The 19224-nt window shown below is 39.2% G+C and overlaps 1 protein-coding gene across 2 annotated transcripts in view; it reads right to left on the bottom strand.

The window, feature by feature from the left end:
- Positions 1–19224, bottom strand: part of Pias2 (protein inhibitor of activated STAT, 2) — an 84601-nt gene that overhangs the window by 26735 nt on the left and 38642 nt on the right. For both annotated transcript variants that reach the window (NM_001393764.1, NM_053337.2), the window contains 6 exon segments: positions 301–461; positions 3670–3743; positions 4501–4606; positions 6741–6875; positions 13331–13421; positions 13526–13576. In NM_001393764.1, coding sequence (NP_001380693.1) covers positions 301–461; positions 3670–3743; positions 4501–4606; positions 6741–6875; positions 13331–13421; positions 13526–13576 — 618 coding nt within the window.

The raw sequence follows: 19224 nt of genomic DNA, 5'->3' as shown, positions 1-19224 counted from the left end.
AAACAAGAAAGCAGTATACACCCAAGAAAAGGCAACGGTGTTAGACGTAAGAACATCGGAACCTCAATGATTAAATCTTTTTTTTTTTTTTTTGGGTGCTTTTTTTTTTTCGGAGCTGGGGACCGAACCCAGGGCCTTATATATATATATAAAACTAGACTTAAACTCAGATCTACCTGCCTCTGTCTCCTGCGTGATGACTTAAAAACTGTGGCCCACCTCATATCAGCAGGTGGTCTGTTAGTTTTCCTCCACTTATTCTATTTCTTTGTCTAACTACTTGCCCGGGGTTACACTTACCCATCTAGTATCAGACTCTCATAGGCAGCCTTTTTGTCACAAACAGGACAAATCCAGGTGGGCTTCTTCTCATTCATCTGAAGATACAGGGCAGCATCAAAGCACTGCAGATGTGTACACGTCACTGCGCGGCACGGGATTGTCAGCCTCATTTTTCCTAACTGCAGAACAGAGAATACAACAGGAAATGAGTTCAAATAGGACAAGATAGCCTACAGGAGAAAAGAGATGCTCATTAGAGTCTTAACAAGTCAAACAAGATGTTCAAAATAAAAAGCTTCAGCCTAAATTTACTCTCATGAAGACTGTTTATCTTTTTATTTATGGGTGGTTTCAAGTTTTGAAACATCGTTTCACTTCAGTAATGTCTAAGTACAAAGGCAGATACACACACACACACACACACACACACGCACACACACACACGCACATTTAAAAAGTAAATGTTTTAAAAACTACTATGATACAAAGACATCATGGTTTATCATTCGTGCACTGATAACAGGTAATTACATTACTTCCAATCTTGCACCATTACAATGTTACTAAATAAGTACCTCAAAATGAAATTTTGGAGAAGTCGAAGGGAAATATTTATGGTCTTTGAACACTGATAAACTCCCTTAACCAGAGAAGTCTATTGATCTGTAATTTGTGTACTTAATGTGCTAATGTGCTATATTCCAACTCCACCATTATCCCTGCGGTTAATGAATGTTTGCTTTTTTCCAATCTGGTTGGTGAGAAATATTTCAAGGCAGTTCTTAAATACATTTCTTTCATTTTCAGAGAAACTTGAAGCTCTGTTCTTCTACTTTATAGTTAATTTGTGTCTCTACGAACTCTCTACACATACCCTTAATCATTTTTCAGTCACTAAACTTATTTATAAGAGTTCTTTATATTAAAAAAAGAGCCTTGTATGGGATATAAACAAAATATTCATGAAAACGTTTTATTATATAATCAAATCTGTCAAATTCTAGTATGTTTTTATATAGTTATATATATATTGTTATGCATAATTATTAAAGAAGAGACCTACTGACACCCATACCCACATTAGACCAGGTCATTTCTTTTCATAATTCTTTTTTTTTAAGATTTATTTATTATATATAAATATATATATTATATATAAGTAGCTGTCTTCAGACACACCAGAAGAGGGCATCAGATTTCATTAGAGATGGTTGTGAGCCACCATGTGGTTGCTGGGATTTGAACTCAGGACCTCTGGAAAAGCAGTCAGTGCTCTTAACCACTGAGCCATTTCTCCAGCCCTCTTTTCATAGTTCTTAAAACCTCCCTGTGTATGTCACTTATAGGAAATATTGCTATTTATATCCACAATGGCAGTATCAGTGTCTAATCCTGGGACCCACCACCATCACCACCAATGCTAGCTAGCTCAATACCAGCTTATAGCCTGTCCTCAGTGTTCATGGACTAAAAAGGGGGCAAAGATAAAACAAGGGATGCAGAAAGGGTTCTTAAAAGTTAGTGATCAGGGTTGGGGATTTAGCTCAGCGGTAGAGCGCTTGCCTAGCAAGCGCAAGGCCCTGGGTTCGGTCCCCAGCTCCGAAAAAAAGAAGAAGAAAAAAAGTTAGTGGCCATTTACAAAATTTAACTCCAAGTCAACAGAAAATGCAATGTGTATCTTTAAGCATTTCTGTATTTTTCCTTCATTGAAGGATCCTATATTCTAAGATTTAAACCATACTGACATAGTAATATTCAATTCAGGAATTTTACATCAGGATAAATGAGTTTGCTCCTTTACACTGTAAGTGTGTGGAAACAAGCCATTAAAATAAGTTGAATAACTTACACTAACTCACTCAACAAAATGTCTACAGAAAGTAAAATAAGAAAAAGTATAACTACTAATAATAATATTAAGATACTTGAGGGGTGGGTTGGGGATTTAGCGCAAGGCCCTGGGTTCGGTCCCCAGCTACGGAAAAAAAAAAAAAAAAAAAAGATACTTGAGGGTAAGCAAACAACATGTGGTGGAGAGGTTGAAACCAACCAACCCTGTTGTGGTGGTGGTACACGTGTGAACAGTGCTGGGACTCAGGGGGCAGGCACATCCCTAGGCTCACGGACCAGACAGACTAGCCTAAGAGGCAAGCTCCAAGCACACGCACAAAATTAATGATGTTTTGGGGGGGAAAAAAGCTGCGTAAAGATAACTAAATAAAGGCCACACAGTGTACTTATATATAATAAATAAATAAAATAAAATAGCTAAACAGCAGGTCTACTAAAGCTCGGTGTATCGGTATTTTAGCCCAATCTGGCAGCAACTGTTGGAAACAAAATTATCAGAAGAAAAGTTTTATTCCTGTTCTACTAGTGGCCCTGTGATTAGGGTTATACAACCTCAGCTACTTAATTTGCAAAATAAAAACTATGCCTCACTCAGGGTTTGTTGAAACATTTACACATTATGGAGACTCAAAAAATATTTTCTTTCCCAACCCTCCCCCCACCACACACACACCTGATATTACTTTCTCTCAATTTAAAAAAAAAAACACATTTTATATTGGTGGCAATCATCAAATGTCATCCAAAGTTACATTAGAAATTCATGATTCATAGCTTTCCGCATAAAGTTCCTTTCTTCCAGGAACCTAACGTAAGGAAGCTTCCACCCACTGTCCCTGACATCCCTCCACACCTGTCACTAGGTAGAGTCTGCCACTTTTTCATGGGTTGTGTTCTCTAACTAGATTGTCTGCTTTCTCTCAGTTAGCTCAGTGCCAACCACACATCGCACAGAAGGATATCAGATCTGGGAATGATTTCTCTCCCATGTCTCTACGTAAGAATATATGAGATAAAAATTTTGTGTAATTTAAAAGTATACTGCAAAGACAGCCCATACATCATAACTCACTAGGCCAAACTATCAATTAGCATCCATCTGAGGCTCCAGTAATGTCACTGCTATGTACAGTATCACATGCGCTCTGATAAAGCCTCTTAACTGCATTACTTTATAGCATCAGTTACCACACTTTTCTGACCCTAAGGCTTTCTGCTCTTCTGTAACAACTCTGTGCGTTCTTTCTTCAGAATAATTAAATACACAAAAAAACAAGGAGGGTGCAGTGTGCTGGCCTTTAATTCCAGCACTGAGGAGTCAGACACAGGAAGATCTCTGTGAGCTCGAGGCCAAGCTGTCTACAAAGGGAGATCCAGGACAGCCAGAGCTGTTACACAGGGAAACCCCTTAACACTTACTCATGAAGATATCTGAATGGAAGAGACAGAGGTTCAGAATTCCGTCACAATACTCTTCCACTCACCCCCACCCTTACTCTTACAAGACACTTAGTCACTTACGAGAAGCTTACTTACAGGGCACATCAAGGACACTCGAAGACTAGTTGTAGCAATTTCACTATCAGGATCTGCAGTAAGTTTTTCTTTAACTTTAAAAAGAACAAAATGGTATTAATAACTTTAAAGTTAACAGTAATATTAGAACAGAATTACAGAAAACAGTTTAAAAGTTCCTACCCTCCTTTGAATAGGCAAAGAAGCACAAAATGTTAAACATTAATGTAATAAACCACATTCCCATTATTAAAGAATTATCAACAAACTCTATATCATATATTTAATGGATTTTTTAAGATTTCTTTTTAACACTAAAGCCACTGAAAAAGAAAAATTAAAAACAAAAGTTTGTTTTGGAATTTAACACAACAGCTGGGAGGAGAAGATGGAGTGGAGCGGCCGTGAGCTCGCACTAATACGTTACTTCTCCTGACTCTCCTTATGTTTTACTGGGCTGACCTGGTTGTTTCCAACGATATTAAATGTATAAACAGAAAAGATACGTTCTTTTTTTCCTCTAACAACTGAAAACAATGTGGCAAAGATTTCTTCCACTGGGTAACAAATATGTCATGTGCCCCAGCTATTTATAGTTACATAATTATGAATATTATATAACAGCAATGCATATCAGTAAAATGTTAATAACATTATAATATATACATTATAAAATATGTTAAACTATACATAACTATTATATGTATATGTGTATATATGTACCCATATATGCATGTATGTGGTAAACATATAATAAGTGTAAGTGATTAAAATTTTCGTGTATTGCTACATATCAAAGGATTTCCCTCCACCAAAGTGTGTCATATGCTTAGTCTTACAAACATTACTTACTGAGTGCTCTGGAATGATCAGGATTTCTAATACCTTTCATTTTTAATCTCTGTAATAACATGGCTGATGTAAGCTGTCGTACAAGATACACAGACATGGAGTAATTCTACAAAGAAAGAAAAGCCATTATAAAGATCACATAATGGGGTTTTGGTTGGTTGGTTTATTTACTTACAGAAAATATAAAAGGAAGAAACCTAGGCTCTGAAAGTAACACTCAAACAACTTCCAAAGGAGTGCTGGCAACTGGGACAGAAACATCAACTAAGCATGTGAGTAAGAAAATGGTTTTCTCAATATGAAATCATTTTCAACCACTTGTTATTTTAAAACATCCATTTGTATGGTAAATAGTGGGGACAAGTGCTTTTGTGGATTATGTTTTTTAATTTAGTCAAGTGAGTAGCTTGGGAGTCACCGTGAGAATAGTCCCTGGTTTTAGTTACTCATGTAACAATGCTTGCTTTTCTAGTTTCATGTGGAAATGGTTCACACTGCACAAATGAAGTTCAAATGGCTCTGCTCTAAAATTAACACTTCAAGTTTAGAGTGTCAAACTTCTAATTCTTTCTGATGAGACTACATGTTACATGGCCTAGAGCAAATGACATCATAAAATAAAACCTATACCAGCTTCTTTTTTCTAAAATAAATCCAATAAAAATTAATTCCACTTCCTAAATAGAAGGACAACTAAAACACAAGAAACAAATTACAAAACTAAAGACAAAGGCCAGAGAGTGTCCATATCCAGGCCCACACTCAGGTATTTTAGAGGCCCTGCTGACCACTGACAGCACTGCTCGGCCTCTGACCACTGCTCGGCCTCCTCCCTGCACACACTCACTCAACTCCACAATGGAGACCGCTCAACAGCCACTGAATCAAACACTTCTAAATACTCTGACAGCCTTGTAAGTATCCAAATTCCAATAACACTGCCTAAATTTTAGGTCTGCTGATCAGACCTTATTACAAAAGAAAAAAGTATTTCTATTCTACAACACAACTAAGGTGCCTACAATGACCACAGCCATTCATTTAAAAATGTAAATCATCCCTGTGGCTAAAACAAAACAAATTCTAAAAACCCTACCATAAACATCTACCTCAATTTCAAACAGGATTATGTTTTACTTCCATGAAATAGGACTATGACAGTTGATATTCACAAATATTTCCATTTATTTACTGGATAAAAAAATGAATTCAATATAAACTTTCTGCTTCAGTCAATATCTAAACTGTTAGCTTTCATTTTGAGACCAAGCATCAGTAGAAAGTCCTGTTAATCGACCTGAAGAACTAAGAAAGCTATTCTGACTATCTTATGAGATGCCCTGGATCTTATCTGAACCATGAGTTGTTTATTTAAAGGCAAAAACAGAGTTTGTGTGTTTTTGTTTTTGGTTTTGGTTTTTTTTGGAGCTGAGGACCGAACCCAGGGCCTTGCCCTTGCTAGGCAAGAGTTCTACCACTGAGCTAAATCCCCAACCCCGAGTTTGTGTTTTTAAGGCTTCTGTTTCTTTTGTTATTTTAGACAGGCCTCGGTTGATCAGGAATTTGCTTTGTCAATCAGGCTAGAGACCTACCTCCCTCTGCCTCTGAGTGATGGGAACAAGGGTGTGCACCACCACACCTGGCTATGAACAGGTTATTAATATATTATTTTTAATTACAACATGAGTACAGTTAACCACTTCCCATAAAGACCAATAAAGCACTGTTTGATCGTCTTCATAAATACTTGAGGTTTTCAGTTTATAAAAATACTACCTAAAACACTAAAGTTAAAATTCGACCACTATTTGAAGAAATGTAAACATACACATTTTTTTCACTGCAAAATAAAGACAAAATCCATGAAAGATTAAAAGTAATCTGCCATTAACATCACTGCATAGAAAACAACAGCTTTTTAGAAGTTATAGTTAGGAAACCAAAGGAAATAGTTTTGCAGTTTCAATGTTAAATCTCTCACAGCTCGTGTGTCTAGAATTGGTCTCTAGGTGGCAGTACTGCTTTGTTGAGATACAGAGCAAGCAGTTGCTTGCCAGCATGCTCTCCGCCATGATGGACTACATAGAGTCCTTGAACCTGGAACTGAAATTAGCTTTCTTCATTAAAGTTGCTTCTGTCAGGTATTTTCTCACAGCTTCACTGCACAAAGCTATCAGCCCAAGAAATGAAATCAACTCCCAATGCAGACACTTTCATACTATCCAAGAAAAAGTTCTTACCTTTCCAATTTCAGATGCCCAAGAAATAGAAATCTGATTTGGCACAGCTGAAGACAATCTCACTAAAGATGTAATATTCAGGGGGCGTCCAGGACGCTTCTGTTCGATCCCATTTTTAGGTGGTGGTGCATAGCCCTATGATCATAAAGGTAAGTTTAAAGGCTCTGTAGGATTTAAACATTTTGCTCCCAGATGTAAACAGGATCTTGCCTAATTTTTGTTGCACTGTTATTTCCATTATCTCAGATATAAATACACCAGAAAAATAAAATTCTATTTATTCCACCACTTAAATTAATTAATGTTGACATCTTATATTAGCAATGAATCTTTTGACAGAAAACCAATCTCTAACGATAAACTGGCGGCTCAGTCAAAGCTCATCTTTAGGAAGCCCCACTCAGAGCACGTGCACAGGAATGAGTGGGAAGGAGTAGTGAGCAACTGTGGGAATTGAAGAGGGATTCACTAATGAACTTTAACGGGCTCATTCAAATCTTGTGAGTAGTTAAAAATGTTTCCTATTGCCTCATCTGAAAGAGAAACTATAATCACTAAAACCGGACTAAGGAGCCGGAAAGATGGCCCAGCAGTTGGTGCTTGCTGCTCTCTTCCCTGAGATTCCAAGTTGAATCCCACACAGGCAGCACTCCCGACCACCTGGAGCATCAGCTTTAAAGCACCAGGCTGCGTGCTCTGGACCATGCATGTAAACACACCAAAACACAAATGAAACGAAATATTAAAAATAAAACCAAACAAAGCCGTAAGCTTTCAAGAGGCAGATACATCTCTGAGAACCAGGTCGGCCAGGACTATATAGTAAGTATATCTCTGTCTCAAAACAAACCAAACAACAAAAACAAAAACAAACCAAAAAACTTCAAGTTAATAAGTTCTTTAAAAGACATTATTTCAGTAGGTATTAAATTGACTTGACTCTGCTTTAAATTGGAAACATAGTCACTTTTTATTATAGTATTTATAATTCTCAATTACCAAAAGACTGTGAATTTCAAAAGCAAAATAGTATATCTTTAAGAAAGTAAACTTGCTTAGCTGCAGTAACACCTACATATTAAATACCCAGTATGTTTCACTACTGATGTGCAATTTAGAACTTTCCCTAAAACACTATTGTATCATTACTCATTTTCACATACCAAGGAAATATAAGCACAATGAATTGACTATCATATTCTTGCCCCCCCACCAGCCCCCGCCGGTCTCTTTATTTAAAAGGCCTGGGTCTGAAACTCTGTAAACCAGGATGGCTTCGAATTCAGAGATCCACCCTCTGCCACATTAGGATTTAAATATTTGCACTACCACAGACAGCCTAGCATATTCTTTTTTTAGCAGAAATATTCTCTGAACAACTTTTCATTCTATCACTAGCACTTACTTTTTTATCCTTGAAGATGGAAAAACTTTACAATACTTCTTAAAAACCACACCTCATTCTACTAACACATTTTAGATTTCGTTGAGATCAAAGACAACCTTAATTGCATGTGTTAATCCTAATATAGTCTGGGATCTCCCAATAATTATAAGTGAAAAGTTTTCAAACAGCCAACATCCACGTTTCCTTTTCAAAACATCCTTAAAATTATCTGTTGGCTTAAAAGCTGAGCTACCCAGTCAGGCCAGTAGAAATAGTATCAAAGTTACCCACATACAGGCAATGGCCAAACATCACAGCTAACACCTGATCATCAGCAAATGTTATGACTGATTTCAGCAGTGCTGAACTATATATATAACTTACAAAAGGTAAAGTTCAGCACTAGTACATAAGCAGGGCTACAGAACACACCCGAGTCAACTGGAACAGGAGTACATCCTCTCTGTCATTCTCTTGATAGGGGGATGTATCCAAATGATAGTTTGTTATCTAAACCTATCAACAAAATTCCAAATATCATTAAAAACCTCGGGCACATAGAATTTGCATTATAACATGGATAGGAGTGGTATGAGTCTTTATGTTTGAGAGGCATGCCCATTTAAGCTGGTCCATCTGAGGCAGAGAAGAAATGGGAAACTCAAAATTAGATCCTCTTACTTTAGGAGCTTGGGAGATGGCTCAGTGAGGACATGAGCTCAACTCCCCGGCAGCCACAGAGAAAGCTGAGCTACAGAGGCCTGTAGCTCCAGTACCAGAAGGCAGAGACAGGTGGATCCCAAGAGCTGAATGGCCATCCAGGCAGCCCAAGCAAACCAGCTTCCAATTCAGTTGAGTTCTGTCCTCAAGCATTAGGTGAGTGATGACACTTACTGAGCAACATACACAGAAATATGAGTACCAGCATTTAAGCAATTATAAATGCAAACCTTTGTCTTTGTCTGTTTTGGACCCTAAATGTAATTCTGCTTTTGCTTTATCTATTGGAAGATTAACCAAATACAAGCAGCAGCTTAGGGTCTGCCAAAATGAAAGAAAAATAACTCATGCTATAGCTGAATGTCAACTGTAGTTGGAATCTGAGTCACAATGCATTTCAACAGTGTGGAAGGTAGAAGAGACGAGCAGAGAAAGCAATAAACTTCCTACAGTGTTAAGGCATTTGCTTTTATGGCATTTGCTGAGCATGAACAAGACTATGGCTCAGTCACCAACAGGCCTTACTCTCTTCCACTGTGCTTAGGCTCAGCTTTTATTTCCTTAATCTTTTTCCTTTTAAAATGTGTATGTGTATATATATGTGTGTGCACGAATGCAAGCAGAAGAAAGAAGAGGGTGTTAGAGTCTGGAACTGGAATTACAAGCCCTTGTGAGTGCTGAAAACTAAACCCAGATCTTCTTCAAGAGCATCAAGTGCCCTTAACCACGGAGTCATCGCTCTAACCCTTGGGTTTGAATTTTTAGAAACAAACATTTCATAGGGAATGCTGCGTCCTTTCTATGGTACCACACCTAGAAGCAAAGGAAGGCTATGTGCCCCGTTTTCATGGGTTGAACAATCCAAGGATTTCTTCACTCTGCACTTTCTACAGTAAGATTTCCCATGAAAGGGAACTCTCTCCCTTAAGTTGCTTTTATCAGGATGTTTTATAACAGCAACAGGAAAAGAAACTAAGATCTTTGGTAAGTTCTAGGTTCAGCAAAAGACTGTCTTTTTTAAAAAAAAAATGAGATAGAGAAAACACAGAGGAAGATAACCCAATGTCAATCTTTGGCATGCACACACACAGGCACCCAGACATGCCCCCCCACACACACAAATTTAAAAATTAAAACATTAATTCTGAACCCCAGAACACAGGAAAAAGCCAGGCTAGCATGGCAGCCTCATATAATTCTAATGCTCAAGAAGCAAAGACAAGATTCCCAGAGCAAACTGGATAGCTAGACCAGCAGGAACATGTGGCATTAACTTCAGGCCTCTACATGCATGCACGTAATACAGACAGCAAAATGTGAACACAAGTACAACATACATACACACAACACATATTTTAAAAAGAAAAGAAAGGAAGGAAGGAAGGAAGGAAGGGAAAATCATCTTGAAGTGGGTAAAGTAAGGCTGGTTTTCATCACTTACTTGATATATGGGAGTTCAAGGGCACATGTGCTACTGTCAAAGCAATTAATACTGTTTCCTATCCCATTTACTTTGTACATCCAATACAGTAGCCATCTGTAATGGGTCCACAATGAGTGGATTTTTTAATTTCAGTCACACATGAAAAGACTTATGCTAGGTCAAAAACAAGTTAAATTCAGATTTACCATGGGAGATTCCAAAATCATATGAAGATCATACCTGTTTTCAGCAAACTGAGATCATGGGCAAGAACAAGTCAAAATCCTCTGTGGCCTCTTAGTGCTTTCTTTACAATTACAATGAAGTCCCACTAGCTACAGAGCTCAGTTCAACCCCTGAAGACCCACTGCATCTTTCCTGAGGCTATAGCACACACTTAGATGATTGTCATGAACTTCAGAATCTGGCTAGGTGCAAATGAAGACAGTATATTTCATTATCCCAGTGACTAGTAACTGGGGACTAACAGATACTCTGAGAAGTTTTTCATTAGCTGCACATGAGTTTATGCCATCTGCTCCATAAGATTTCTCAGGTATGGTGGCACACATCTGTAGCTCAGGAGATAGGCAAGAGGAATTTTAACTAGGACAGCCAGGTCTACATAGATAGAAGTGCCAGGCCGGCCAGGTCTCAAAAATAACAAGAAAAAGTTTTCATAAGCTTGAGGTAAGAAGCCACTTTCTAGAGTTGATGCAAAATGGCAAGCCCCTTCTTGCTTTCCATCTCTGAAATACGTCTTTGCCTTTCTCCCAGCACTCGAATTCTCCTTCTTGTAACCAATCCTGTCTCAAGTGGAGTCCCAGCGTCCTAAGACAAAGGAGGCTTTACACAGAACTCCTATCTTCACAAACAGTCAAAGGTAAATGCTTGAGGGTTCTTGGTGCTTTAGGGCACAACGAGCACAGATTGTCTAAATATGTTAGAGAGGAGGCACTCAAACATCTCATCTTCTTTGTCTCAAAATGTCTAGATGAGTAACAAACTGAAACCTGTCAAAGTGAAGCAGCCACATCCATTAAAATACTAAGGGAAGCAAGGTGATGGTGGGGTTATTTAGAGTTTTGTGGAGCTCACAGATACGTTACACAGCCATCATAGTTACTACTAACAATGTCAACGAGGTTAGGATGGATCTGGTGCACTGCAAGCCAACTCCATCAATGGCAAAGTCATATAACACTGGGCAGGTTGAAAGTGAGTCTGTAAATACACCAAAGGCCTCCACAGTTGTACCTTTCTTCAAGCACAGTAAAAGAGGTAAGGAGAAATGGGAGTCAAATGAATCTTAGCACATATTAAGCAGGAAAAAAGTGTAGGACAAAAAAAAAAAAAAATCACATAAAGTGTGCATAGAATCACCATGTGATTTGTGATGTTGCTAGGCTTCCTTTTCAAACATCAAAGCACCCACCCAACCAGCAGCCTTCAGTTCAAGTAGAGAAACTCCCTTCCCTGGTTCAGATGTTTGTGCAATATACTCAAGATGGCTCTTTTGGCTCTTACTGGTTAAAGTCAGAAATCCAAGAGACACAACATCCTACCTGCTTTTGAGACAGTCTCACAATATAGTCCAGACTGGCTTTGAACCTTAGATCCTTCTGCCTCAGCCTGTCACGTGCTGGTGTTCCAGGTGTGTTCCACTATGCCCAACCCACATGGCTTTTGAACATGTACACATCATGTAATACAAACAATCCTCCCTGACCATATGGACCCAGACCCTCTCATCTCCCTTTCTGTCTTCAAAGGACTATCTCAGACTTCAATGTCTCAAACATCTACCTCCAGAAGAGCCAGTAGGTAAAACATCAGTGCTGACACTCCTTGAGCAGGCCAGTAAATAATTCATTGAGGTAAAGGAGCTCGACATTCAAGATAGTTATCCAAAGTTCAATCCCTAGAACCCATATAAAGATGAAGTGTTATTGAGTCCTCAAAACTGTCTGACCTCCACATGTTCACCACGGCACTCCTATGCATATACTATACTATACCACACACACACACACACACACACACACACACACACACACACACACACCTTTTTTAAAAGCATTTTTTTAATTCATGGGACAAGTCGTTTTTCAGGTTTGTAGGTCCCACGAATAAGGCAAATGATATGCCTAACAACAAAGGAAGGTTCAGTTTCCTAGGTTACAGGGTAGCCTGAGTCATGAATATTTACAAACACTTGGTTCTCAGAGAGCCTAGATTAATGGGTTGCAGTGTGTGACTTGTTCAGCTGCTCAAATGTACTGCTCACATAACCATTCTAAGTCTCAAGCCTAGCAGGAGTATCAAACAGCTTCCCTGTCTCTATAGAAGCTTTTGCTGAAATGGCAACTTGAAATACCAGGAATCATGAAACACTTCAATTAGAACAAATGTACAATGTCTGTTTTGTAATACTTAATAAAGAGGCTTGTCTTCCACTTGTGAATTAAAGTCCTGTGGCTTCTACACAACCACACTAATTTAGTGGTGTATTCCAGACCTCAGTGGGAACTAATATAGTACAGTTCAACAGCTTAAGTGCTATTCTAAGACCTAACAATGTGATGAGTGTGGTTATCTAGGCCTGAATAGGCTAAATATGTTCATACTCTATCTATTCTAGGAGCTGCCTCACTGTTGGACAACAGCTGCCAACCAAATATTTGCTCCTGGACCCCACGTGTGTGAAACTACCAAGGCCGAGGTTACAGTCCTGGATTCTGTTGCTATTTCTGTCTTCCTTGATAGATTCTATAGGCCAAACCCAGCCATTCAGAGATTCACCACAGCATGGTTTGTGTACTCGAGTGTTAGCTGTTAGACATGATCCAAGAGTCAACCAAAACAGAATTCTACAATAAATTGTTTCAGATTCATCCTTTCTATCTTCCCCAAATCAGCCATTTACTTCTGAAAGAAGTTTCTATGACCTCTGTAGAGGTGACTAAATAATTCATCAGTACTAAGTTGTTATGGTTTCTATCCCTTGTCAGTGTTTATACTAAACTTACACAAAAATCTGGTAACTATGTAGCAACTTACAGGCAAAGGAAAGAGTTTCCCATTTACTTTTATACACAAACTATTGGGATAGTTATCTTCTTGAGGGCAACTGGTCTCTGCCAAGCAAAGTCTGTATTAAAAAAAGAAAAAAAAGTTAGGGTATCAAAACATTCTTAAATGTCTTAAAACTCAAATGCACACAGCAAGTAGGAAGTAGGAAAATACCAAACTCACCGCAGCTGGACTTGGACTGTGTAGTCTCTCCTGCCACCTGGCAAAAAATCCCTGTTGGCAAGGGGGAAAAAGTTAAGAAAATACAAGAAAATTTTACAGAGCAGGAGCTGAGGACATGACTCAGTGGCTCCAACTCCAAGCACCCTTGAAAAGGCTGGGTGCTGTTTAACGGTGAGCAACTACACTCCCACCCCACCCCCAACCCCCAACCCCTTAGGCCCTGCAGGGGGCAGGATTTATGGAGCTGGGGTAATTCTGAGTTTTGCTGCCTAGCCAGACAACTTCAGGCTCACAGACCCTGTCTCAATGAACAAGGTAGAGACTACAGAGGAAGGTAACTAACACTGTCCTCAGGGCACCACTTCAGCATGCCATCGGTGAGGTCACAGATGACTGTACACACACACACACACACACACACACACACACACACACACACACACAATTTTTTTGAATGTTAAATGACACTAACCAAAAAAATTTATAACCTCCATTAAACTTTTACTAATTCTTCATGTCGTTTTAAGGAATTTTTTCAGTTCATAGGAACTTCAGTGATACAGCACTGGCTTCTATACATAACAAATTTAATTAACATGAAGAGGAGCATTCTAGGATCCTAAGGAGTTTAATGAATTAATTCCATGCTTAGTTGGTCTTCACCTTGACTGAACATTCTAATCACGTGGAGACTTTTTTTATTATAAAGTTTCCTCATCTTTATTGGTAGTTCTTATTGGTTTGAGTAAATGTCATAGTTTTTAGAGCTGCACAGGTGACTGTGACACAGAACTGTAAACTTACAATTCCAACATGATAATAAGAGCAATTTTATAACCATCTATCCAACTACAAGACACAGGACCTTTTGTGAGTTCGACTTTTTTTAGGTCTCAAAATGGAGTCTACACCTAAGAAAAATTGTTATTTTTTAGGAGATGATTAGACACACAGAATGTCAGATTTGTGCCAGATGTATACAATTAGAATCTGCATTTTAACAAGATCTCTAGCAGCTGGAGAGATAGCTCAGGGGTTAACAGCATATATCGCTCTTCCGGAAGACCAGTGTTCAATTCCCAGCATCCATCTGAAGATCCAACCCCAGAGGATCCGAAATGCACATGCACATTATTAACAAAAAATAAAATAAGATAAAATAAAACCCCAATCTCCAGGTCAAATGGATGCACATTACAAATCAAGAACCATCTTCCTTGCTAGATGTCTTAGGGCTACTGTTGCTATGATCAAACACCAAACCAGAAGCAACTTAGGAAGTAAGGCATTTATTAATTTACATGTCCTGAAGCATACTCCACTGAGGGAAGTCAAGGCAGAAATTAACACCGGGCAGGAACCTGGAGGCTGATGCAAAGGGCAGTGAGGAGTCACAAATTAAGAAAATGCTCTACACACTTGCCTAAAGCCTGATCTTATAATGGCATCTTCTTTGTTGAGGTTCTCTCCCTTCAGATGACTCTACCTTGGGTCAAAATGACCAACCAAAAACAAACAAACAAACAAAACCCCACACCAGTGTAGTCAGCACACAGGGCAGCATATACCTGGAATTCCATTAGATAAAAATGCAAGATCACTCTTAACCGTTGTTCTAAGTGTTAGAGTATACCAGAGAAACTACTACACAGTAGTCCAAACATGAGAGACCTGAAAAAGCAAGTTTAGCCTTCACCTTGATCACTGCTTCACATTCTGTAGTTTCTGGGAAGGCACAGGGACTCTCTAATCCCAAGTTCTAGGACCTTGTACAAATGACTCAACCTTTCTGAATTCAGTTTCTTCATGTGTTAAATCTGGTAAGATCTGGGCTAGAAAGATGGCTCAGTGGTTAAAAGCACTGATTGAACTTTCAAAGGTCTTGAATTCAATTCCCAGGAACCACATGGTGACTCACAACCATCTGTAATGAGATCGGATGACCCCTTCTGTGTCTGAAGACAGCTACAGTATACTCACACATAAAATATATAATAAATCTTCAAAAAAAAAAAAGAATCTGTAAGACCCAATGACTTCTGAGAATCCATGGGTGTAAGTAAATAAGGGTGATTCCAGGACAGAGGCCAGCTTTCAGAAGTGTTCCTGAATGGTTGGTGACATTCGGGAGTTAGGAAAATAGAACAGGTTTAACATAACACTAACATTAAGTTACAGGGTTAAGTTACCCCATCGGATGAAGTGATAACTATTTTACAAATACGGGGTAAGTAAGATTCAGAGACTGAGTTACTTGCTCAGGGACACAAATAAGTATGTTAAAGTAGCATACTTACAACTGAAGTGTTTCTAAACACCACAGATCTCAAAGGCAGAACTGGACAGTCATGGTCTACGTGTTGAGGTAAGAAGGAAAATCAACCCCACACAGCAAACAGACACTGCACACTTAATGAAAGGGAGAGTAATAGTACAAGGCATCTGCTTAACAGACTCCACAGATGACAGGGAAATGGAGAAACTCTTTGAAGTCAGTTTAATGTTTCAATTTTGTATCTTTGTTACACTGAGTATTGTTTGGACTACAGCAGAGTCAGTAAATATATGCTAAGTGAATAAATGAATAGAAAAACAAACAGGTAAATTTGGGGAAGGGGTCAATTTTAGACATAATCTTTCTCTCTCTTCCCCCCCTTCCTCCTGTCCAGGGTCTCTATCCTGGCTGTTCTGGGGTTACTGAAGCCCAGGCTGGCTGCACACAGAGAGATCATCTACTTACTACCACTCCTCACTACCATTTCCATTTGTTTGTTTGAAAAGTCATGTCATGGAGCTGAAAAGATGGTTCACTGATCAGGAACACCAACTGCTCTTCCAAGTTTTTTTTTTTTTTCCCGGAGCTGGGGACCAAACCCAGGGCCTTGCGCTTGCCTAGCAAGCGCTCTACCACTGAGCTAAATCCCCAACCCCCCAAGTTTTAATTCCCAGCGTGCATGTCATCTTTCAATTGTAACTCTTGTCACAGGGGACCAGCACCCTCCTCCGGTCTCTCTAGATAACATCGCACAGCACACTGACATACATACACTCAGGCAGAACACCCATACACATAAAATAAAGCTGAGGGAAAGAAACGAGTTCAAGGCCAGTTTGGACTATACAGGAAGACCTTATCTCAAAAGATCAAACACAACAAAACAAAACAACAAAATAAAGTACCATTAAGTAAGATAACAGCAACAACAACAACAAAAAGTTTAAGCTTCTAGGATCTAATGTGAAAGATAACTAAAATAAATTCTTATAGCACTGGTTACAACCCACAATTTATCTATCAATCTACAATTATACAAATAAATGAAAGGAGGCCATTAACAGTTCTTTGTAGAAGACTAACCCAAATGGAAACTGGAAGGTGCAAGATTGCAGAGGGTTTGCAAAGGTTTAAGGAGATTCCAAGGGTTTGAGGAGAAAAATATATGCCAAGTCTCATAGTATTTCCCCCAAGACAGTCACTAATAATAATGGGCAAAGACCAGGGACATTACAACCTAACAGACAGATGAGCCAAATGATATGTTAGCATGACCAAAAGTAAAACAAAAATACTATGTAGTACATGACATTCTCCAAAAAGAACATATAACAAGATGTTTGGGTCAGACACACATAATCTAATCAAGGTAAAATACCCAGGGCCAGCAAAACAGCCCTGTAGGTGCTAGCAAGCCTAACAATCTGAAAATGACCCCAGGGTCCCGCATAGCAGAAGCAAGCAACCAACTCCTGCAAGCTGTTCTCTGACAGCTACTCTAAAACAAAGTGTACGGAATGATGAATCTCATGAAGAGATGAAGAAAATAGTCACTGAGTCAAAGAAACCTAAGATAGTTTCACAATTAAATATAATTTGGGCCTGGATCCAGAAATGAAGTCCATTATACCAATGTTAATTTCTGGTTATACAATGCTTATGATAGTTGTTAATATTAAAGGAAGCTGAGTAAAGGGCATATGCATTATTTTTTACAACTTTTCTATAAAACCTTTCTATAAATCCTGTAATTCCAGTTCCATTGGATCTGACCCCTCTTCTAGCCTCCATGGACACACTGACACACATCCATACACACAATTTAAAAACAATAACAAAGCTGGATGGTGGCCACACACGTTTTTCCCAATGCTCTGGAGGCAGAGGCAGAGGCGCAGAGGCGCAGAGGCGCAGAGGCGCAGAGGGGCAGAGGGGCAGAGGGGCAGAGGGGCAGAGGGGCAGAGGGGCAGAGGGGCAGAGGGGCAGAGGGGCAGAGGGGCAGAGGGGCAGAGGGGCAGAGAGGCAGAGAGGCAGAGAGGCAGAGAGGCAGAGAGGCAGAGAGGCAGAGAGGCAGAGAGGCAGAGGCAGAGGCAAAGGCAGAGGCAAAGGCAGAGACAGAGGCAGGCAAATCTCTACATTTGAGATCAGCCTGGGCTACAAAGTAAGTTCCAGGCCAGTCAAGGCTACATAGAGGAACTGTCTCGAACGAACGAACGAACGAACGAACGAACGAACGAACGAACGAGTGTGTGTGTGTGTGTGTGTGTGTGTGTGTGTGTGTGTGTGTGTGTGAAATACAGTAACAACAAAAATTAATTCACCATATTAAGTTAAAAGTAGCATGCAGCCCTTACTTGGCAACTTAAAAAATCTGAACATTGGTCAGATACAACTTTATTACAGAATTAACTAACTTCTGAGTGGGAGCTAGAGAGATGGTTCAATTTATAAAATTCATGAAGACCACAATTCAAATCCTCAGCACTCTTATAATTAAATAGCAGGAGTGGCAACTCACCTACAATCCCAGCAATCCGAGATGCAGACAGGAATTGTCCAGAATAAACTGGCTAGCTTAACTGTCTGTGAGACCCTGCCTCAATACATAAAGTGGACAAACTAACGACCTGATGTCAACCACTGGCTTCTACATACAGCAACCTACACACATTTCTTTTCAAAGCAATGGAAAACAGCATTACTTGGTATAACTTTATACTGGGGATAAACATACATAAAATTATTAAGCTCAATGAACCATATAAAGCAGTAAGTACATTCACAGTGGGCAACCACCACCACTATCATCTATCTTCAGGACATTATTAAAAGTTTTTATTTAAATTAATTATTTAGGGCTAGAGAGATGGCTGAGGGAACAAGAGGCCTTGCCTCATAACATAAAATGCCAGGTGTAATCATAACTGTAACTCCAGCACAGGAGGAAAGGGTTGAGGGCAGAAGGCAACAGGAAGAACATGGAGCTTGTTGGCTGCAAGCCTAAGTTCAGGATCAGAGAGGACTGCATCACAGGAGTGGGTGAGCTCTGGTGGTGGTGAGATGTTTAGCAGCCTCCCCAACCACATGGACTTCCACATATCCGCATGCACACAGAAAATAAAATGCACCTTGAAATATGTATTTCCCAATCTACATCTTCCCTCCTTCAAAGGCCCACATACTAACTCGGTAGAGTTTTCTAAGACGACCAAGACATCAATTCATTTGTGTGACTAAACTGCCAATGGACACTTCAATTAAATAATTCGGCTCACTAAAAAGACTGCAATCAGTTGTAGAAAGTCATTATGTCATTAATACCATGCCTTATACAAATCACTTAATGTTAACCTCAAACAAGGACTTATCACTAGATAATTGATACAAATTTTTGTTTAAAATAATTTTTACTTTTGTGTTCTTT

Source organism: Rattus norvegicus, chromosome 18, assembly GCF_021556685.1.
Source record: "Rattus norvegicus strain SHRSP/BbbUtx chromosome 18, alternate assembly SHRSP_T2T, whole genome shotgun sequence".
Classification (NCBI taxonomy): domain Eukaryota; kingdom Metazoa; phylum Chordata; class Mammalia; order Rodentia; family Muridae; genus Rattus; species Rattus norvegicus.
This window is presented reverse-complemented; position numbering and strand designations above follow the sequence as displayed.